The 23518-nt window shown below is 35.6% G+C and overlaps 1 protein-coding gene across 6 annotated transcripts in view; it reads left to right on the forward strand.

Moving 5' to 3' along the window:
- WRN (WRN RecQ like helicase) overlaps nt 1–23518 on the forward strand; it is a 151080-nt gene that overhangs the window by 117492 nt on the left and 10070 nt on the right. For 5 of the 6 annotated variants that reach the window (XM_086703370.1, XM_086703371.1, XM_086703373.1 and 2 more), the window contains 9 exons: nt 2695–2865; nt 2943–3040; nt 3901–3973; nt 5159–5235; nt 9950–10025; nt 10264–10376; nt 12679–12793; nt 16205–16336; nt 18929–19091. In XM_086703370.1, coding sequence (XP_086559496.1) covers nt 2695–2865; nt 2943–3040; nt 3901–3973; nt 5159–5235; nt 9950–10025; nt 10264–10376; nt 12679–12793; nt 16205–16336; nt 18929–19091 — 1018 coding nt within the window. The remainder of the gene's footprint in view (nt 1–2694; nt 2866–2942; nt 3041–3900; nt 3974–5158; nt 5236–9949; nt 10026–10263; nt 10377–12678; nt 12794–16204; nt 16337–18928; nt 19092–23518) is intronic. The other variant, XM_086703372.1, reaches the window with a different exon arrangement.

Consider the following 23518-nt stretch of genomic DNA (forward strand, 5'->3'; position numbering starts at 1 on the left):
GCAGCTGAGGAAATAGAAACCCAGATAAGTTAAGTAACTTGCCCAAAGTCAAGAATCTAGTAAGTGCCAGAGCTATGATGTGAATCCAGGTAGTTTTGCTGGAGTGACTATGATCAATGTGTATGTGCATATATATGTGTATGTATGTGTTTATGTATATGCATATATACTATATGCATATATAGTATCTATGTTGTGTATGTGTGTGTTGTATAGGTATATTTGTGTGTGTGTGTACACATAATATAGTAATAAAAGATTAGAACTAGTAGTCTTGAGGTCTGTGTTCTAGTTCTAGGACCTTAGGCTTCCACTAAACATCTTTGAGCCTCTGATTATTTGTTAGCAACATGAGTAAAAAGTGACCAAGTAGATCAAAGAGCTCCAGTGTTCCTTCTAGCTCTGAAAGTCTCTGATGTTTGATTTTAAACATTCTGTTTAAGTCAACTCAAAGTCAGTTGGCGTAGGTAGGGATTTTTTGTTTGTTTGTTTTAACATTTATTTATTTTGAGAGAGAGAGGCAGAGCATGAGCAGGGGAGGAGGAGAGAGAGACACACACAGAATCCGAAGCAGGCTATAGGGATTGTTACTAAGGAAAAAGGTACCATGTTGTACCCGGGTGTTTCTGTTTCTCTAAATCTTGTTCCAGTAAAGTTTTGGTAAATATAATTATCATGATATTAAAGCTCATTACTTAGTCATTTTAATAAAAAGACTTCTATTTCTATTTTTATTTTTAAGATAAATAGAATGCATGTTACAGACTCTGTTAACTAAACCTATCAGAAGCCTATGTGTTAAGCTCAGTATCTAGGCACCAATGTGTCTCTGATCAGAATTCATTCCAGTTTAATCTGATTGCAGCCTAGATTTCCTTTGTATGAGGAATCGGTTTTAATTAGGCTCTTTCACTTGTATTCACATGTTTAACGTTCCAGAATGATAAACGGTTAGCTGTAACATTCTCGTCAGGTGAATAAAACCAATACGTTCATAATAGAGAGCCTTTATAGTGCTTGAGTCATGTCTGCTGGAACTCATCCTATAAATTGTTTTGATTTTGATCCCTGAGTTTTTAAATGCACTGGTTGTTAAACCTTCATGGAGTATAGGTGAAATGTAAAAATGTTGAATGGCAGGCTTTGCCTGTTTCTAAAATTTTAGACTGCGTTTTATATTAAAATTTTTAGAATATAGTAACCTCTTGACATATTCAAAGGATGAATGTTTTTGAAACATATTCTAAAATACAGAATTTATATTATCTCAGGATCACTCTAAGTAATTTAAACAGAAAAGTATGTATTACTGTGCATTAAACAGCTTATGGTATTGTTGATAACATTGTACTGGATAGTTGATCCTAAGAGCTGCTGCCTCTTCTGTGACAAGAAGCTATCTGTCAGCTTGGCAAGCCACTGCTACAGCACCAGACCCCAAAGTGCACCAAAGAGGGAGCTCTAACAATCAGGGAGGTTCCCCTTGTGCTTGCTCTGGTAATCACCCTGCAGTCGCTATAATCTGTATCCAAAAAAATGGATGCCTCTTGATACTCAGGAAGCCAGTAGTTGTATGCTGGGTTCTGTGCTAACACTTCCTCATAAAAAGCAAACACCTCCATGATCCTGCATACCTGCAAAAAATAGTGGAAGAGTATCCTTAGCTCAACTTCCTGCCTATAGATGTCATGAAAAAATGCACCTGAATAGTGGAACTTAAATCATACCCAGAACTCTAGCTGCAAGGGATTTTGAGAAGCAGTATTTGTAACTTTCCAGATTCTGCAAGAAAAGAAGTCACAGTGGATGAAGGTTAGAATGACTCTTGAATTACCATCTGCCCTATTCACCACAAATACATTAGAGAGGAGCAACTTTCCATAAAGCACTTTGTCCGTGTAATACTATAGACATTTAAAGGTGGTACTTAAATGTGTAGGGTATGGGAAGGCGGTAGTGAGAGGGCAGAGCGAATGAATGGAAAAGTACTTTGTGGGGGGCAATGTGGGAAGAGTCATTTCCATTAGAGGACAAGAGAATTGCACATGACAGACTAGCTTCCCCAACATTGTTAAAACTTGATGGCTTGCAAAGAGTCTTCAGTTTGGAATCCTCTCTTCACTTAGGAAAAAAAAAAATCTCAAAAACAGCAACTGTGTAGCATGCACTTGCTTTTTCTGGGGTATCTCAGTCAAGCAGCTAAATCAGAAGTGATGAAGTAAACTTTGCAGTACCTCTTGAACAAAAGCACCACAAATGCAGCCATGCAGTGGGAAGTGAGTTGTCATGTACTCACTGATTACTAGCTGCTGGATCACACTGCCTCTTAACACCCAAGCTCCTAGTCTCATGCTGCAGATGATGATTTCTGTTTTCAGACAATGTATGTTAATAAAAGGTCTAAATAGCCTAGGTTAAATATTACAAACATATCCCAGCCTATGCATTGTAAAATGCGTGTGAATTATATGCAGAATTACCTGCCATTATTTTAGACAGAAAAGCAACTCTACTTTGGTTATATATTTATTTATGGCTTAAGTATTCAGAACAAGCAGGATGGGCATAAAATTTCATATGTTTTTAAAACTGAGATTTAGTGTTAAACCCCAAAAATGAATAGACAGTTCTGTTTCACTTATCCTGTTTAACTCAATAAGCATTTTTAGATATTGATTTTATTCCTAATTTCAGAATTCCCAGCGTCTTGCAGATCAATATCGCAGACATGATTTATTTGGCAATGGCAAGGATCACACAGAGAATTGGTGGAAGGCTTTGTCCCGTCAGCTCATGACTGAGGGATTCTTGATGGAAATTCCTGGGTCTTCCAAATTTATAAGGATTTGCACTCTTACGAAAAAGGTAAACAATGTAGAAGTCTACCTGTTTGATTTAATTTTACTCACTCTTCATTAAGAGATTCTTCTTGTATTCAACAGGGTAGAGACTGGCTTGATAAAGCCAAAACAGAATTTCCTAAGAAACTTATCCTTCAAGCTAATGAAGAATTGTGTCTAACAGAGTTTCCTCAACCAAGGTTCGTTTTTCAGGTGTTTTTTTTTTTTAACTTCTGGATTTTTTGTAGTTGAAATGTCAAATTATACCAATTTACAGACACCACAAAGATAAAATGAGTAAAGATTGTTTTAGCATACCTCTTTTAGCTAGTTTGAGGGTGGGAGTCAGTGGGTGAAAGAGAAATCATAGAACATTTTCTTGGTTGATAAAAAGCAGGTGAGGTGTTTAGAAAGCTGCTTTCCCATTGGTTAATGAAGCAGTGCTGAGATCAGTGTTGAAGAGTCAATACATTATATTTCCTTCTTATGTGTAGACGGTGGGAAGGGAATATACTTGTTGCCTTCTTTTTAATATCTTTACATGTTGTTGATCATTTGTTTTTTTTCCTTTTTTTAAAAAATTGAGATATAATTGACATACAACATCGTGTAAGTTTGAAGTGTATAACATATTGGTTTGATAGATTTATACGTTACAGTATGATTACTACAATACTTTAACTAAAACTTCTAGCATGTCAAATAATTATTTCTTTTTGTGTTGAGAACAACCTAGTGTCACTGCAACTTTGAAGTTTATAATAGTGTTGTTCACTGTAATTGTTTATAATTGTGCATTAGATTGTCAATTTTTCTTTTAAACTTCAAACACCTTAAAGAGCTTTAAACTTAAACTTTAAGGAGCTTTAAACTTAAACTTTGAAGAGCTTAAAAAGCACATTCCAGAGCTTGTTCTAAAAAAAATTATTTTAAAAAATCCTCAATTCTGAAACAGTAATGAAATCTCATCTGCCTTTCTAAGAGTGGAGGTGTGACGATATTAGATAATTAGATAGTTACACTTTGACATTTGAGATAACTTAATTTTATTATTTTTCAGTTCTAAAACCGTATCACTTGGCATGCAACAGTGTTCCTATACTCAAGAACCAACTGAATTAACTGCAGAGAAGGTTTGTTTGTTAAAGAGGTGGTTCTTATTTATTTCCTTATTAAGTGAAATGCTTTATATAACAAAACATAAACTTTGGAAAGAGTAGCGAAATGAACAATAAAATATGCAGTATATAATTTCTGGGATCAATAGCAGAAATATTTGAGAAGTAACTTATTTTGATTTTTTTAATGTTTATTTATTTTTGAGAGAGTGAGAGGAAAAAGCACGAGCAGGGGAGGAACAGGGAGAGAGGGAGACACAGAATCCAAAGCAGGCTCCAGGCTCTGAGTGGTCATCACAGATCCCGACATGGGGCTCAAAGCCACGAACTGTGAGATCATGACCTGAGCTAAAGTCATATGCTTAACTCATTGAGCCACTCAGGCACACCTATTTTGATTTTTTAGCTTTTTAAAAATTTAATTAATTAATTTTAATGTTTATTTATTTTTGAGAGAGACAGAGACAGAATGTGAGTGGGTTAGGGGCAGAGAGAGAGGGAGACACAGAATCTGAAGCAGCCTCCAGGCTCTGAGCTGTAAGCAGAGAGCCTGATGTAGGGCTCGAACTCACGATCATGAACTGAGCCGAAGTCGAACGCTCACCTGACTAAGCCACCCAGGTGCGCCCAGTATTTTGATTTTTTTAAAGCCTATTTTATAACTCATTTGGCCTGGAGTTTTTTTCTTTTTTACACATTATGATACATATAATTGATAGAAAACAAATAAGTCCGATTCCTAAAAGTTCTCAGTAAAACTATATACACACTCACATACACACATGCATACATATGTTCTTCTTTTATGTTTTGGGTCTTAGATAACTATTATAGATTAAATACCCACAGGTAGACTTCACGTAATTGGAACACTGGAGTAATAGGAAAATGTGGTGAATTAAATTTTTTGGTAAAGTTTTTGTTTTATTAAAGTATGCAGAATGTAACTGAATCATTTTGTAACTTTGGCCTCTGCTGCGTGTCAAATAATTGTTTTGATCATATATTCTCTACATTTGGGAGGAATAGGACTAACTGCCAGCATCCTAGAAGTTGATAATCTAAGAGCTTATTTTCAGGTGATTTATTTGATGACTTAGAGGAGAAATTGTAATCGTGAGATTTTATATCATATTCTTTTCATATTTAAAAGTTTTTGAAACTTTGGATTTTTTTAATGGACCTTTCTATGTTTAAAAGCAGTCTAACTTGGAGAAGATGTATTCTTACAAAGCATCTGATAAAATTTCTTCTGGCAGTAACATTCCCAAAAGAAGGTACAGAGTTGAAAATTTTTATTTTCTATACTTACTATATCAATACCTTTTTCTTCCTTTCCTAAAGGTAAATATCTGTCAGATGTTGGGCTATTTCAATTGGCAGAAGGAAGTTAAAAGTTAAAGCATAAGCCTCCAGTGTTAGAATTATTGAAGAAGACCTATAAAATGATAGTATTAACATTAATTTAATAACTAACACTTCTTGGGTATTATTGTTTGCCAAACTCTGTACTAAATGCTAAGTATATTATTTGTAATATCTTATTTAATTCTTACAACAGCCTATGAGTTAACCACTACTATTTATTCCCATTTTAAAGTTGAAGATACCAAGGGTGAAGAAGTTAACTAACTTGTTCAGTTGCACATAGCTCATACTAGAGCTGACTTTCAAATCTATATTTGTCAACCTCTAGCATCTAAGCACTCATTATATTTGTATAAAATATATATTTCCAGCCCACTTAAAATACATTATATGGCAATATAAAATGGTAAATATGAGAGTTGGTACAAATAATGAATGCACCTATTGTACTTTGGAGCTTGCTGTCTGACTTGCTGACTTAATGGAAGTATGGAGAATGTACAGAATTACAGAAGGTCTGAAGATGGAGAATTTGAAAAACTTGTCAGGACCTTTATACACAGATTATTGAATGGACTATGTTTATATATGTATCAGGTGAAAATAAATTAATGTGCTCTGATGCTGTTACTTTCTTTTTTAAAAAAATTTTTTGAGTTTATTTGTTTTGAGAGAGCGAGCCTGGGAGCACGAATGAGGGAGGGGCAGAGAGAGAGGGTGAGAGAATCCCAAGCAGGCTCTGCACTGTCAGCACTGAGCTTGATGCGGGGCTCGAACTCACAAATCGTGAGATCGTGACCTGAGCTGAAACCAAGAGTTGGACACTTGACCAACTGAGCCACCCAGGCGCCCTGATACTGTTACTTTCTAATGGATTTCTCACTTAGAGAATACTACTTTGGATCTGACAAACATTTACTATAATACGTCTTCCCCTCAAAACAATTTCTTTTTGTTTAGATATGGAGTAATTACTACATTTTATGTAAACAAAAAGGTTAAGTTGTGTATAAAACAATATATCCATTCAGTATGTGGAAGCATTTCTTCATTTAAACATTTACTGTGGTTTTGCTAGGCATCTTCTTGTGCCAGGTATTATTCTAGACAGTGGGATTGAGTGGGGAAAAACAGAGACATAGCCCCCACCCCCGGGCCCTCCCAGGGTTTATACTCTGGTGAGATATACAGGTAAGGGAACATAAAATTACAATTCAGGGTTGTAACACTTTGGAAAAGCAGTTTGGAAGTCACACTTGATCAAGGCTTAAGTAGAAGTGAAGTGAAATGAGGGGAAGTTTTCTGAGCAGAGGAATGGCCCATATATTAAAACCTGAAAGCAAAAGAAGGTATGATACAACGAGGAACTCAACAAGTATGCTAGCAATTATCTGGTAGAGGGAAGTGAGGGAGTGGTAAATATTTAAGACTGGAGAATTAAATAGGGTCCAGAATATCCAGTTTCCTTTCAGGCACTCAACTTGATCAGTTGAGATGAGATCTAAGAGGATTTTCAGTAGGATAGTGACATCAAATTTATGATTGAGAACAGAGGTTGGCATTTCCATAGAGGATCAGATAGTAAATAATTTAGGCTTTGTGGGTCATGTGGTCTCTGTCTAACTACTCCACTTGGCTGTTGTAGCCTTAAAGCAGCCATAAATGATATGTAAAGAAATGAGTGTGGCTGTGTTCCAATAAAACTTTATTTATGGACACTGAAATTTGAATTTCATATAATTTTCACATGTCACAAAATGTTCTTTTGATTTTTTAAAATTGTTTAAAAATGTAAGAAACCATTCTTAGCTTGCAGACCTTATCAGAACACATGGATTTGTCCCATGCACCCTAGTGTGCTGACTCTTGATCAGTGACTCTTGCTGTGGAGGGATTAGAAGACTAGAGGATCAGAGTGTAGAGACACAAATAAGGCTATTGCAGTAGAATTTTCAGGAGAAGATGGGAACATAGATGAGGGAAGTGGCAGTGGGCATGGACAGAAATAGAGCTGTAAGATATTTAGGAGATAGAATTGTTAGGACTTGGTGATTGGAAAGTCAGGTGGGCTGAGGAAAATGGAGAAGTTGAACATGACACTTAGGTTTCTGTCTTTGGTTACGGGTAAGAGTGTTGTCCTTCCCTTCACTGGCAACATAAGAGGAACACCGATTTGAGAGATTGTTGGATATTAAGGGGATGAGGAGTTTATTGATAGATGGACTGAGTTTGAGACACCTGTGGAGTAGTCCAGATACTAATTTTAATGTATGGGCTCTATAGTGTAGAGAAGTGAGAGTTATGCTTACACATCAATAACTATTATTTTAAAGTTCATTTGAATTTTTATGAAAATCATACATATGGGGGCGCCTGAATGGCTCAGTTGGTTAAGCATGGGACTCTGGATTTTGGCTCTGGTCCATGATTTCATGAGTTGTGAGATTGAGCTCCTCCTGGGGCTCCACGATGACAGTGTGGAGCCTGCTTGGGTTTCTTCTCTCTCTCCCTTTCTCTCTGTCCCTCCCCAGCTTGCACACACTCTCTCTCTCTCAAAATAAATAAACATTAAAAAAATAATACATGTACATGGTTTTAAAATTGGTACTTAATGGCATGTCACAAAGCACACCAGTTCACACCCTTCCCAAACCTACTTTGTTCTGTTCTGTAGAAGCAGTCATCCTCAAATCTTCCAGCTGGGCTTTCTGATATTTGCCACCATATTTCTTTTTTTTTTAATTTTTTTTAACATTTATTTATTTTTGAGACAGAGAGAGACAGAACATGAACGGGGGAGGGTCAGAGAGAGAGGGAGACACAGAATCCGAAACAGGCTCCAGGCTCTGAGCTGTCAGCACAGAGCCCGTTGCGGGGCTTGAACTCACAGACCGCGAGATCATGACCTGAGCTGAAGTCGGACACTTAACTGACTGAGCCACCCAGGCTCCCCTGCCACCATATTTCTAAGTGGCATACTTAGATTACTGGTTTTGGACCAACTAGTTTTGGAAATTTTTTTGTTGACATTCTATAATGGTGGATTAGGGCTTATCCTCCATATGCCTTCCCCTCATTTCCCTTCCTTCATTCCCCTCTTGACCAAAGCAATTACATTTCAAGTTTTGGTCAGATTAACAATTTGTTTTTATGTTATTAAACCTACTCAAACTTTATATACTACTAAGCCAAACTTTGTTACTATGGCCACCACTACCTTATTTTCCTTGATGTTAGTAATTGTCTTTTTTGTTTTTTCTTTGCTTGGTTTTTAGTGTTCTTGTTCCTTATTTTTCTTTTCCCTTGTTTTTAATCTCTTTTTGTTTATTCTCTTGGAGAGTTCCTTGACTTTATATTCCCTTCCATCTAGTAAGATTTTAATTTTATTTTTCAAAAATTTAATTTCTAAGAACTATTTATTGTTCTCTTTCTTCTTTCTTTAACATAACGTTTTCTTGTTTCGTGGATACAACATCTCTACTTTTTGGTGATTTTCATAGTAGTAATTTTGAACTTTTCTTCTGTGCACTTGTAATAACATTCATAGGCAAAGTATTTTTTATTAAATGTTCTCCATGTATATTTCTGCTTTAGGGCTATGTTACCCAAAATTTGTTAGTATAGATGATAAAACTTATTTGTGAAATCATTTAAAATACCATTTTGCAAACAGTACATTAGTATAAAGATATTTATAAATATTAAGATAAAGGTCAATGTAATTATATTATTTAAAACATTTATACTTATCTTGAGTAAACTGATATTACTAATTCCTTGAACTGATGTATCTTTTCTCAGGCTTACATCTACTTATTTTAGTGATAAGATTTGGTAATTGTGAAAATCTTACTTTACACTGTAGATTTTGAATTCTTGCAACAGAGAAATTTATAAACATTTCTCAGGTATCAAACATGTTCCCCCCTTTCCTTACCAAAGGAGGACTTTATTTAAATGTGGCATCTTTTATATGGGCTATTCCATATAATTTCATTTGTATAACTTTTTCTCCTTATAATTACTTTATCAGTGAGAAATGCTTGTTAAAGAAAATGGTTTTCTATTTTGCTGCCTCTCACCTTCCATGTTGTTTGCTAACTGGGTGTTTTTTATCCTTTTGAGGAGCCAAAAGCGGTAGTATTTTCTTTGGCTTATTTTTGTTTGATTCTGAAGAAAAGTATGAACAATTTGATTAATTCCATGCTAATGTGCCTCACCAGCCAAAAATTAGTGATATCACAGTAAAGAATCGTAGATTCTTTAGCATCTATTACAGTGAAGAATCAATAGATTCTCTCTTGGTCAAAAAAGAGTTATTTTCATTATAGATAGGGAGTATTAAAGCATTTAGTTGAGGATGAGGGTAGGGAAAGTGCTGTTTTTAAGCATACTCATTTTTGATGAATTCCAATTGCAGTTTTAACTTTACCATTATAATGAATGCATTTGATTGAAATTATTGAAAATCTAGGCTGTTGTAGATCACAATTATGTTACTGGTATTATGAAGAATAAATGTTACTATTGACTTGGAACAATATTCTCATTTTGGGGGTTAAATAAAAAGTGATCTTGGAGAAAGAAAAGCTTTTATCATTTACATTCTTTTAAATATTCTAGCATCATGGTACATTCACCAGGAAAATCTTACAAGTCCTCAGAACCTGTTATTTCAGCTGAAGAGCAGAAGACTCAGGTATGGCTTTTGTGAAAAGGCAGTATTTGAAAGGATAGTTGTGAACATATGCATGCTTAAATTTTTTTTGCCAGTATTTTAAAAATTGTTCTTTAGCAAGGAGTCTGAGATACAGTTTAGTTTTCACCCTAAGGGAAAATGTAATATCTGAAGCTCTAAAAATAGAAGGCTGGATTTTTCCAAGTACATTTGAAAAAAAACAAAAAATGTTGAGTTGTTTTCTTTGTTCTTTGTTCAGACTATGCTGTATAGCAAACTGGTGGAAGCAAGGCAGGAAAATGCCAATCAAAAGGGTGTTCCTCCCGCTATTCTGGCAACAAATAAGATACTGCTGGATATGGCCAAAATAAGGTAAGCTGTCTGTTTGCATATGTTCTAACTTATTTTCTTCTAACGTAATGTATTTGTAACATGGATTGTTAAGTGATAGTATGACCGTGGGTCCAGCTGTCGTGTCTGTGCGTTGACTTCCCAGTCTCCCGTGCTGCTGCTCACAATGTCACCACCGAGCTACAGACCCGTGTTTCTACGTCAATGAAAATCAACTGTTTTCAGCAATCAGATTCATTCTATATAAAATCTAACTCTTTATCCACAAAGCCTCCATACATGCATTTCAGGCAACTACCAAAACTCTTTCTGAATATCTTACTTTTTTAAATTCATACCATCATGTTCTCAGTGATGGACGTTTAAAACCCCAGGTATTATTTTCACTCTTCTAACATGGATCCCCGTCTTTGTCTTATTTAAATAGTTTTGAGACTTTTTCATGTAAATATTCCTTATGTGTCTGTGTATTCTCTCCTCTCTCTTTTTAGTGACACCCCGTTAGTTTGGACCAGTGCTCCTGGACTATTGCAAAAGCCAGTTACTTTTTCCTTCATCTCTCCCTCTGTGTTTCACCTGATAATATGACACTAAATCAGTCTTTATCATGTTGTACTTCTGCTTAACTAGTTCCCCACTGTCTTAACTTCTGTAGCTTATAATTCAGGCCCCTCCATTTATGGACTGAAACCTCCTTTTCCAGCCAAGTCATGCGATTTTGAATGGTTTATCTTACCTAGGCTCTTTACCATTTGTTAAAGACCCACTTTCAACTTCCATATATTTATTTACAGTGTTGCTTCTGCCTTGTGGTTTCTTTGAGTCCCCAAAACTCCTTTTAGGGAATCCTTTAAGATCTGGCTTTATTAATTATTTTTTCCATGAAGTTTTATATGCTCTTTAACTGCAAAGTAATTCCTCTCACTAGAATTCATAAAGGACTTTAAAATTAAATTTAGAAGAAGCTTCTATGGCACTTCTTACACAATGCTTTACTTACTTTTTTTGTTATTATTATTATTGGTATACATGTGTTCTATCTTGCAGATTGTAAACTCTGTGAATAAAGACACTATGTTCCTCATCATTTTCTGTCTTCCGAAGCACCTAACACAATGCCTAATAAACACAAGTTGGTCAATAAATATTTAGAAGAAATATTAACAAAGAATAGTTGTTTGGAAATTGTATTCATCATTTATACTTTCTTTTAAAAAATTGTTCTTGTCACTAAATTTTATCCAAAAGGTGTTACTTTAGTGTAGAAATTTTAATAATAGAACATAGCGCTTATATTTTATAATAATTATTTCATTAAAAGTAAATATTCAGGGGTGCCTGGGTGGCTCTGTCAGTTAACCTTCTGACTCTTGATTCTGGCTCAGGTCATGATCTCCTGGTCATGGGATCAAACCCCATGTCAGGCTCTGCACTGACAGTGCAGAACCGGCTTGGGATTCTCTCTCTCCCTCTCTCTGCCCCATGTCTCAAAAATAATAATAACAAATAAATAAATATTCCAAGACCACACTTTAATATTTAGTGAAGATGTTTGAAGGAAAAAGAATAATCATGAAATTGGCAGATTTTTAGAAAGTAGACAACATACAGTCTCTTGGATATTGGATACAGTAAGAAATAGTGAGTTAAAAGCCTAAAGTAGTTAGCAGGTTTGTTGTTACCGATAAATACTTCGTAAATAATGAATGGGATTTTCTTTTTTGTTTCTTAGCCTGTCGGTTGTCCACAGTTAAAGCCTCATAGTTATTTATTTTGAGAGAGAGAGAGTGAGAGAGAGAGAGCACACGTGCATGAGCTGGGGAGAGACACAGAAAGGGGAGAGAGGCAATCCTAAGCAGGCTCCATGCTGTCAGCGCAGAGCCCAATGCAGGACTCAATCTCATGAACTGCGAAATCATGACCTGAGCTGAAATCAAGAGTTGGACACTTAACTGACTGAGCCTCCCAGGTGCCCCGGGCCTCATAGTAGCCTTTTTTTTATTATTTACAAAAATAATAATAAGATCAGTCATAGAGTAGAACATTAGTTTCTTCATGATAATACCCTATTTATCAGTTAGTACCGTGTTTCTGTGGTGACAATGGTGGTGGTGTTTTTATTCATAAATTGCTAAAATGGCAAATCTTTAAATGGTGGAAAGCAAAGAAAGACATCATAAAATATGAGTGCCTGTATTACACATTGTTTCTGATTGTTGGAAAAATATATGTTTACTGTTAGTATGACACTAAATATCAGCTATGTTACTGGAGTGATCATATTTTAGTGGTTTGTTGACCTTTTAATTTTTTTGAATGACAGACCTACTACAGTTGAAAATGTGAAAAGGATCGATGGTGTTTCTGAAGGCAAAGCTCTTATGTTGGCCCCTCTGTTGGAAGTTATCAAACATTTCTGTCAAAAAAATAGCATTCAGGTAAAATACTGTGATTTTTCAGGAACTGTGAGAATAAACATTTTTTAATAATTTTAGAAACACCTTTCAACAGCAGTATTTTCTCCCTTTACAGTTGGTCCTTGAACAATGTGGAGCATTAGGGGCGCTGAGCCCCACACGATCAAAAATCTACAGATAACTTTTGAATCTCCCGAAACTTACCTACTAATAGCCTACTGTTGACTGGAAGCCTTACTGAGAACACAGACAGTCGATTAACACATATTTTTTATGTTATATGTTTTATATTCTTACAATAAAGTAAGCTAGAGAAAAGAAAATGTTATTAGAAAATCAAAGAAGAGAAAATATATTTATGGAGCTGTACCGTGTTTGTTGAAAAGAAAATCTGCATATAAGTGGACCTGTCCCATTCACACTGTATTGTTCAAGGGTCAACTGTATTTTCATTTCCACACTGGACACTTAAAAAAGCGATTCAGATTGTTTCTATAGTAAATCACTTATAAAAACATGTTAGTTACCTATATTTATTTATTTAATTTTTTTTTTTTTTTTTTTTTTTTTGAGAGACAGAAAGAGAGCACGAGTAGGAGAGGGGCAGCGAGAGGGGGAGAGAGATCCCCAAGCAGGCTCTGCACTGTTAGCACAGAGTCTGACATGGGGCTTGATCCCATGAACTGTGAGATCATGACCTGAGCCAAAATCAAGAATTGGATGCTCAACCGACTGAGCCACCCATGCGCCCCCTCTCTTCCGTCTTCATAGTGTTTTCTTCCTATCCTTTTACTTCTTGCTTCACTGTAAATGACCTTTTCCACAGGGACCTTTGGGTTTCTTTCTTTAAACTCCACATGTAGACTCTATTAGTCTGTGTACTCCAACATAGAAGGTGAGGCATTGTGAGGTGGTAGAAAGTCTATTAAACTCAGAATCAGGGAATCAAGAATTTAATTCCACCACTGTCTACCTGGGGAAGCCAAACGTGTTCTTTAACTTCTTTGGGTTTCCATTTCCTCACGTACAGGATGGAAAGCATACTTTCCTTCCCCATATTAAAGAAACAATGGATGAATTAGAAAGATAAAAGATAACAGGGTGGGAATAAAAAGTTGGAAGAGTTAAAAATATGGAAGGAAGTATTTAAAACATTTTTTTTAAGTTCATTTATTTATTTTGAGAGAGGGGTGGGGGAGGGGCAGAGAGAGATGGGGAGAGAGAATCCCAAGCAGACTCTGCACTGTCAGCACAGAGCCCAACATGGGGCTCAATCTCACAAACCATGAGATCATCACCTGAGCCAAGATCAAGAGTCAGACACTTAACCGACTGAGCCACCTAGGCACCCCTGGAAGACAATATTAAAGGGCTATTTTTACTTGTAAGAATCTCCTGTAAGCTTTGGACAGGCACATTTGGATCCCACTTTAGAAATCATCCTTGTAATCTTAAAACTCTGGTATGTCTTATCACAGAATAGTTGTGTTTGGGGGAGTATTATCCTTCTCTGTGAGCTTGGTTTTATGTATACTAGTGTGCATATGCAAATGTAAATGGTTATATTGGAATGCAGATTCATTAATTTATAGTGAGAAATGCAACTGGAAAGTTTCACTTGACCCAGCCAGTGTGTTTTCCTCTCCTATTGAGGAAAAAGGGATATGGGAGGCCGGCTTATCTGACAGTTGCTTAGCATGCCTGGAATATAACAAGGGGCATTCTGATGGTGTCTGAAGTTGTCTCTAAGCATCAAGGCAGGTTGAGGCATTCTCATACATTACTTGCCCGGGAAGCTGTCCTATTCAAATCTAGTTAGCCAAGGCATCTTCTCCTCTAGACAGTGCTTGGATAGGCATTGCCTACTTCTGTTGTTCTGCCTTTCCTATTTATATGTTTCCACAATTGACCACTGTCTATCCACATAGCCTTTTATCTATATAGAATATGATTTGATGAGACTTTTGCTCATTAGAATCACATTCTAGCCCTATCTTCTTGAGATTACTGCTCTCCTATTACTTTGCTTCGTGTTTTGGATGTTTCTAAACCCTTTGGTCACAAGTTTACAGATGATACCATGATTTTGTCCCCTAAATAATAAAATCTGTATGGATTATCAGCATAACTTACAGTGGTCACATTTCCAAAACTTTGGTATAGGAGTGTCGCATTGTTGCCTCCAGCTTTAGACCGTTATACAGACATACCTAGAAATCTGGCTAATGAAGTTTGATGTTAGTTAGGCATTCCTAGGAATTTAGGGCCAAAGTTGACAGCGTTCAGGTCTCAGATGGAAACACTTCATTTAATAAAAACTACTCTTCCTTGAAAATTTAGGGGTGCCTAGAAACAACGACTTTAGGTCATTGGATTGTCTGGGCCTCTCTGTTCACCAAACTGCAGTTGTGCTAGGTATCTGTGAACTAATCTACAGACTCATTTTTTATTTAGGATAGAAATGAACTTCTGTGGGTTAACAGTAAGCCAAGTTCTATTGGATTTAATTCTTTTAATTTAGTATTTGTGCTTATGTTTTGAAAGGTAAAGTTAGGAGAAACTTCATGTATCTATGTGAATCATATATCATGTAATTCTACCACTAACTCTCATTTGGTCTTTATTTCAAGATGTTTTCTTCATTAATCTCATATTTTCAATCCTGTCCCCACTTTTTTTCTTTTAAACATGTCCTAAAGAACTATGTTGAAGAATTTAGATAATGCTTCAAGTTTAGAGCCACAGTTTGTACATATCTTTTTAAACTGTATGTATATAGTGATGATATATTTACTTATGATATGTTAGAATTTGTGGGTGTGGTATCTGAGTTTGAATTTTAATTTGGTTTATTCATTCATTCAGCATTCACTTCCAGGGATTAAGAAATTTAGGGTCAGAGTGGTCCACATTATAGTTCATTTGTTATTCTCTCTTATTGGCTAACGGAGAGGCTAGACATTTCTGGTCCTATAATCATGTTTGTCATTACAAATATTTTATCAAAAAACTTATTCCCTCTAGCCTTATTTTATCTTTTTAGATAAATAGATAAAAACAAAAACAAAAACAGGGGCACTTGAGTGGCTCAGTTGGTTGAGCGTAGGACTCGATTTCGGTTTGGGTCATGATCCCGAGGTTGTGGGATCTACACTGCCAGCACAGAGCCTGCTTGGGATTCTCTGTCTCCCTTCTCTCTCTGTCCTTCCTCTGCCCTCTCTCGTGAGCATGCACTCTTCTCTCTCTCTCTCTTTCTCAAAAATAAACATTAAAAAACAAAAAACGAAAAAACCTTTTTTGAGCTCTTTGTAAAAAGTGAATTTTTTACTGTTCTTTAGAGACTTTTCCCCCCAGTGCCTAATGACCATATTAATACTCTATCATTATATTGATATTATTATTGATTATTTTGTTACACTTTAAATTTTGTAGACAGACCTCTTTCCAAATACAAAACTTCAGGAAAAACAAGGGAACAGTCTGGTGCCGAAAAATGGAGCATGCTCCCTTTCGCAGTCTGTGGCCATCACGTATTCTTTATTCCAAGAAAAGAAGATGTCTTTGGTAAGTGTTTTACTTTCAAGTTAGAGGGGATTGTCAAATTTATGTAAACATGTGTTTTATCAGTTTTTCAAATATTAAAGTTGTGACTTGGGATAAAATTCTTACAATCAATCCTACAATATTTTCTATTGTTTCATTTTATATTTAATCAAAAAAATTTGTTTTTAATGTTTTTATTTATTTTCTGAGACAGAGAGAGACAGAGCATGAGTCAGGGAGGGGCAGAGAGAGAGGGAGACACAGAATCTGAAGCAGGCTCCAAGCTCTGAGCTGTCAGCACAGAGCCCGTCTCAAGGGCTCGAACTCAAGGATCGTGAGACCATGACCCGAGCTGAAGTCGGATACTTAACTGACCGAGCCACCCAGGAGCTCCATATGTAATTTTAGACTAGAATGTCATTTTCTTTTTCTGCTAAGGCTACTTTTGTCAGTTAAGTAAAAACAGCAAGTATACTTTGACCATGATTATTTTATAGAGGTTGTATAGAGGTACTGTTAAACACACTTACAGCTTAGGGATATTAGAGCAGCCATATTTTAAGACTCTATTTTTTTTTTAAAGCTGGGACTAATAGTTTAATAACTATTAGCTTATGTATTGATAAAGAATTATCTCCAAGATACATTAAAGGGGAGATGCAGAGCTGTTTGAAAAACATAAATTTGTGTGTATATATATGCATTTTTATTTATTGACATATCCTTGTGTATTATACAGAAATGCATAGAATATCATTGGAAGGATGTCCAAGAAGCTAGAAATAAGTTTAAAAAAAAAAACACTAACAACAAACTTGTTTTCCACTCTGTATCCTCTAATACTATTCTGTTTTTTAAACCATGCCTGATGGTCTTTGAAAAAAATCTTCATTACTATGAAAAATGGCCATATTAATGTTTTTTCATATTCAGTGTTCTGGCCTAAATCCTTAAGGCTGTTGAGGTTTCTTAAAATATACAAAATGAAGAGTATATCTTAGTGAAATAGAGACAGAATTAGGTTTCCATCTAGGTTTAATTAATTTGAATTCCTATCCTGTCATTAAATTGATTTGGAAAAGGCTATATGGTCCAATACCTACTTTTCCTAGTCTCTGTGTCTATTTCTTAGCCTACATTACACTTATTCTGGTTAAAGTCCAGTGTAAATATGAAAAACAGTCCATAGTTTGTCTTCATCACTTAATAGATATTCTAATTAAACAGTCAAATTTCTAAAATTAAAAGTACCAAAGCCATTACAGGAGAAACCAAATAATTCCATTGAACTATTTTTGAAAAAAATTTCTTATTTAAATAGTAATTTACACATGTGTGTTAAATATGCTTATATATACATAAATTGAACATCAATATTTATGGCATAACTGAATATGGTACTAAGAAAATTTGGCATAGCTTCTATAAAGTACATTCTAATACTATGCCATGATATGTGGTTTCATGAAGTTTCAGTATTATATTACATATTCATGGTTAAAAATGTGAAGAATGGTGTATTTTCATTAATGTCTTACGCTATTATTTTGTTGTTTGTTATTGTGTAATATCATGGTATAATTATCTGTTCTTCCCACGGGTCTGAGAGGGTCTGTGCCAGCTAACCACAAAATTAACCATACCTAAGGACTAATTAATCTGGAGCAATAATACAATTAGTTCTAGGTAATTTGATGCCTGGGATCAAATAACCCTGATATTATGCACACATGGTGCATACTGTGTAGTAGAAAAAGGTAGACATTTAATTAAGGTAATTTAAAATCTACCTTTGAAGGATGTAAATAGTGCTTCAAATGTTCTATTCCGTGAAAGTATCGACATTCACATAAATACAATCCAAATTCATACTTCAAAGATATATTAAGAGAGTATCATGAAATAATTTAGAGCTGACTAAACTTTCTGAGTATTTAAAGCAATGTTTTATCTAATGTACATCATAAATGGATTTGGAACTACCTTTGTTTAAAAAGCTACATGAATCTGTAATGCTGTCCTAAATTTAAAACAATTCATCTTAAGTTTAATGCTAGGCAAGAGATGACAGAATAAATTGTGGTTATTATTTTACGAATAGAGCCAATATAAAAACCTTATTAAAGTCTTCTCAAGAACCTTTTATAAAATGCACCTGGAGCCTTACATTATCACTAAGCATTTTAGGACTTGTCTTCTTGGAAATTCATATAACTGAAATACCATGTAGTAGTTCAATTATAGAATATTGGATTACAGTTTCCTCTATTTTCAAAAGGCTGTGGCAGTCAGTAGACTTCCACAGAATGATTACTCTCTACTACTGATAGGTTTTTAAAGTGAATAATTATAGAGGGATTGAGGAATGAGTTCTTAGCTAAAGCTGGATGATTTTGTTTTATTCAATACAGTAAGTATAAAAAGTAGAACTGGAGATGTATAATGTGGGCAGTTTTAAAGAAATAGGAAACTTGAATATTTGGAATGAAAGTTCAGTGCATTGTTTATTTCTCAGTGAACATTTACTACCTGAAGGTTTTGGACCTTTTATTTGCATACAGTACCGTGCAAACATTTGAAGCCTCACTGGTTCTTTTGTTCCTGTTTCTCTAGATGAGGATAGCTGAGAATAGGATTCTGCCTCTCACAGCAGTTGGCATGCACTTATCCCAGGCGGTGAGAGCTGGCTGCCCACTTGATACGGAGCGAGCAGGCCTGACTCCAGAGGTTCAGAAGATTATTGCTGATGTTATCCGAAACCCTCCCATCAACTCAGGTGATCACTGTGACCCTCGTCTACAGCCTTAATGACTTGAGTCACTGAACCCAGATGAAGTAAACAAGCAATCCACTAATATTTTTCACTTCACCAGCATTAACCCTTTATGCTACTATGAAAATTTACTTTGGTAATGCTTGTTAATTGTTCTTCAAAACCAGTCTTTCTTCCCATTACCACTCAGAGGAGACTGCATCTGAGAAATTCTTGGTTTCCTTTTCGGCTTTAGAATACAACTTCCACTACCCCCAAGACAATGAACTTTCATCCTTTTCTAACTTCTGCTTCACCCCTTGAAAACAACACGTTTTTTTCCCATGTTCATTTCCCGTATTGACTTCTCACTTCCCCTTGAATCTTACAGATTCCTTGTCATTTGTTTCACTGAAGTAGCCTTATTCTACAATTCTTATTCAGTACAATCAGTGGTCTCAGTCAGTGTGATGTTGAAGGGCTGGTCCCAGGTCTCTAGGCCCCCATGTAGAATGGTGTCCTCTTGTCACTTTGCTGCAGAACCTCAGCCGTGCTGAGACCAAGTTTCTTGCCCTGCAGAAACTTAAAAATTATCTGTTTTTTACAGAATTAAAGATGAACTACCTCAGAAGATTTTTCTCCCTACATGTGCAACCTGGGCATGTTAGCATTCAATAAATCCGATAAATATTTCCACATTCTTAGGGCAGAGCAGTAGACATACAAAAAGCCTTATCTCCAAAACCGCAATGCAAATACTTAAGTTTTTATTAACTCAGATTCGTTACCACTTGGGAACAACTAGGCAGTTCCCCCCCAAAATTTGGAAATAAGGGAAATAAGATCACCTTCTGAAAGCACAGTCAATACTATATTAAATTGGTTAGAACAAAGATATTAAAGTCACCTTAAAAGGCAGCAATAATTCTAGGTTTGAGGAAAGCTTGACTGAAGGCCTAAAGAAAGGACACCTTCATCGCTTCCATTGATCAACTATGGAGGCAGAGGGGGAAGACAAAGACAAAGAGGCAAGTGTGGGTAGTAGTCATCTAAATTATTCCCAGAGAACTAAAATTTTTCTTTCTTTTTACCTTAAAAGATTGATTATTTATTTATTTATTTATTTACATTTCTTTCTTTCCTTTGGATAATATCTGTGCCCAGTGTGGGGCTCAAACTCACAACCCTGAGATAAAGAATCACATGCTCTCTCAATTGAGTCAGGCACCCCTAAAATATTTGTTTTAATTATACCATATGAAAGTTGTACTGCCAACTATTTCAAAAAAACAAACATTCAAGTTCTGATCCTGGCCAATGAGACTTCAAGCATATTAAGGGCCTATTGATTAGTTATCCCAAGATCTTATTTGAGTATTTGAGGAAGACATTTCAGCAACTAATTCTGCTTCTATATCACTTCCTTGCCTTCTGGTTATAATTTGAGTTCTCAAGTAGATCTGTCTGTAGGGAAAGTATGCTAGTCTTTCTGTGTGATAATTGTGAATTCATAATTGTAAATCAGGGAATTGACAGCTCGTGAGCATGGCTAATGTGGATCTGTTAAGGTTAAAGTAGGTCTCTAAATCTGAAAACCTGAGTGTTGTATCACAGACTGTGATAAAACATCCAAGCTTACTTAGCCGTGAATCATCTTATGAGAAAGCTAGGCAGCTGTCCTGGTCACATTCCCATTGTTCCAACTCCAGCAGCCACCTACCTTGAAATTAAGGTAGAGGAAGGAAAACCGTAATTACTTTGTAGGGTTAGAACTATGATTATATCAAACCTCTCTTTCTCCAATGCAAAGTAAAATAGTATTGTAAAGGAAGTCAAAGACTCTGATGCCTTCTTGATTTTAATACTTGTGGAATTATTTTTTTCCTTTGTGTATGTATAATCTCTCAGGACTTAAAGAAATGTTTGTCTTTTGATGAGGCTGTTGGGTAGTAGGTGGTATTCTCTGAAAGAGTTTGTGCAGTTTTTTTCCTTTTTCCTTTTTGTTTTTTTGCTTCCTGTTGACCATCGTGTTTGGTATCATTGGCTACCTTCCTTAAATCCTGAAGACTGGCGAATGTGTCAGCCTGGTCAGTGAGAGCAAAGTCTCTGGTGACTGCTGACCTGTTTCAGTGTAGGCTTACCATTTCACAGCTATGTGACCTTGGGCAAATTACCCAATCTCCCCAAGCCCCAGTTTTCCTCATCTTAAAATTTTTTTTTAATTTTTTTTTAATTTTGTGTGTGTGTGTGTGTGTGTGTGTGTGTGTGTGTGTGTGTGTGTGTGAGAGAGAGAGAGAGAGACAGAGACAGAGACAGAGAGCAAGCAGGGGAGGGAGAGAGGGAGACACAGAATCCGAAGCATGCTCCAGGCTCAGAGCTGTCAGCACAGAGCCCAATGGGGGGCTCAAACTCATGAACCGCAAGATCATGACCGAAGCGGTAGCCAGATGCACTGGCAGCGCTGTGCAGAGGTGCTCAAACCCATAAACTGAGAGATAATGACCTGAGCCGAGACCAAGAGTGGAATGCTTAACCGACTGAGCCACCCAGGTGTCCCTTGGGCAGATATTCTTGAATGACATAAAATAGATGTTCTAATTTCGATTCATTATTGGCAGAGGGAAATGGTAGGGAAGGATTTAACATTCTAGTATTTAGCCAATTATTGACAACATCTATTTTATTTGGCTATGGTAAAGAATCCAGGTGTTCCTAATTTGCTTTACAAATCATATAGTTGTAAAATTACAGGATTTTTTAGACCTGGAAAGGAAATTGGAAATCATTAAATTTTCACTGTGCTAATCCAGCCCTGTTTCAGAGATAGGAATTTGAGGCCTAGAGAGTTGCAGATTGTTTTCATATCATGTCAAGATTAATGACTGAGCAAGTTTTTCTTTTTATTATACGATGTTTAAGCGTACTGCCAACTATTTAAAGAAAGAAATATGCAGTTTCTAATCCTGGTGTAAGATTTGGGTTTATAAACCTCTCATTGATGGGTAAAATAAATATACTTACATATAATCAGGTTAACATATTTATATGTCTAGTATCTTTAAATATTCTCTAGTCTCCTCTACATTCTGAGTTTAGCAATTTCCATTTCTGATGTCAGACAACTTTTTAAATTAAGAAATATTAAGGGGCGCCTGGGTGGCTCAGTTGGTTAAGCGTCCAACTTCAGCTCAGGTCATGATCTCACAGTCCGTGAATTCGAGCCCCACACCAGGCTCTGTGCTGACAGCTCAGAGCCTGGAGCCTACTTCAGATTTTGTGTGTCCCTCTCTCTCTGCCTCTACCCCACTCATGCTCTGTCTGTCTGTCTGTCTCTCTCTCTCTCTCTCTCTCAAAAATAAAAAAATATTTTAAAAATTAAAAAACAAAACAAAACAAAAAACATTTGTCTTGGGGCTCCTGGCTGGCTCAGCAGTTGAGTGTCCAGCTCTTGATTTCAGCTCAAGTTATCATCTTGCGGTTTGTGGGATCCAGCCCAGTGTCCAGCTCTATGCTGACAGAGTGGAACCTGCTTGGGATTCTTTCTCTCCCTCTCTCTCGCTCTCTCTCCCCCTCCCCTGCTTGTATATGCACATGATCTTTCTCTCTCTCTCAAAATAGATAACAACAACAAAAAAATTTGTCTTTACCACTATATACTGAATATAGCAAATAAATTTTCATTTAGAGATTCATACTAAATTGAAATTCTACATAAAGAAAACTTTGAAATCTACTTATTAAACATTTAATTCATCTTTCTGCCTATATACTCTATGTAGGTTATACATATAATGTGAAAAAATATATTATTGTAGTTTACTTCCAAAGCCAAAATTGAGAAAGTTAGATTTTGAGAACTATGAGCTCTAAATTTTATTTAGTGTGTAAGATAACACTTATTGAAATGTGAAATTTTACTTTTGAATTTTTGTTTTTCCTTGATACTTGATAAGAGAAATACTATTCTCTAGTCAGAGAAGACATTTTTGAATTATAAATTGTAATAAGAAATGAAGATGTACGTACTACATTAATGACTCAGATGCATTATTTTCATGTTTTATTTAACTGTAGCCATATTATATAATTTGGTGTTTTAGTGAACAGGTTTGATTGGCATTTAAATTCTGCAAAATACTGAATTGAGAATTTTCTATTATTTTATTATGGCCTAATCTTATACCTGAAAACAGAGTATTTGTGAATTGAGAAATCACATGTATTATTTTCATGCTGTCTTATTTGCTAAGTAGGTTTTGTCCTTGTTATTTAATATTTACAGAAGTTTTAAAACTTTTTAATGTTTTAGTTTATCCATGTTTATGTAATTTTAAGATTTTTTATGGAGTTGAAATTGTAACTATGCTTAATAAATTAGGCAAGACATTTAATGAGGTGTCTGGATAATATTTGAATAATCTCATTCTTCCATTGTTTATGTGCATGTAACT

The sequence above is a fragment of the Puma concolor genome, chromosome B1 (genome assembly GCF_028749965.1).
Source record: "Puma concolor isolate L17-30 chromosome B1, mPumCon1.1.hap2, whole genome shotgun sequence".
NCBI classification, from domain to species: Eukaryota; Metazoa; Chordata; class Mammalia; order Carnivora; family Felidae; genus Puma; species Puma concolor.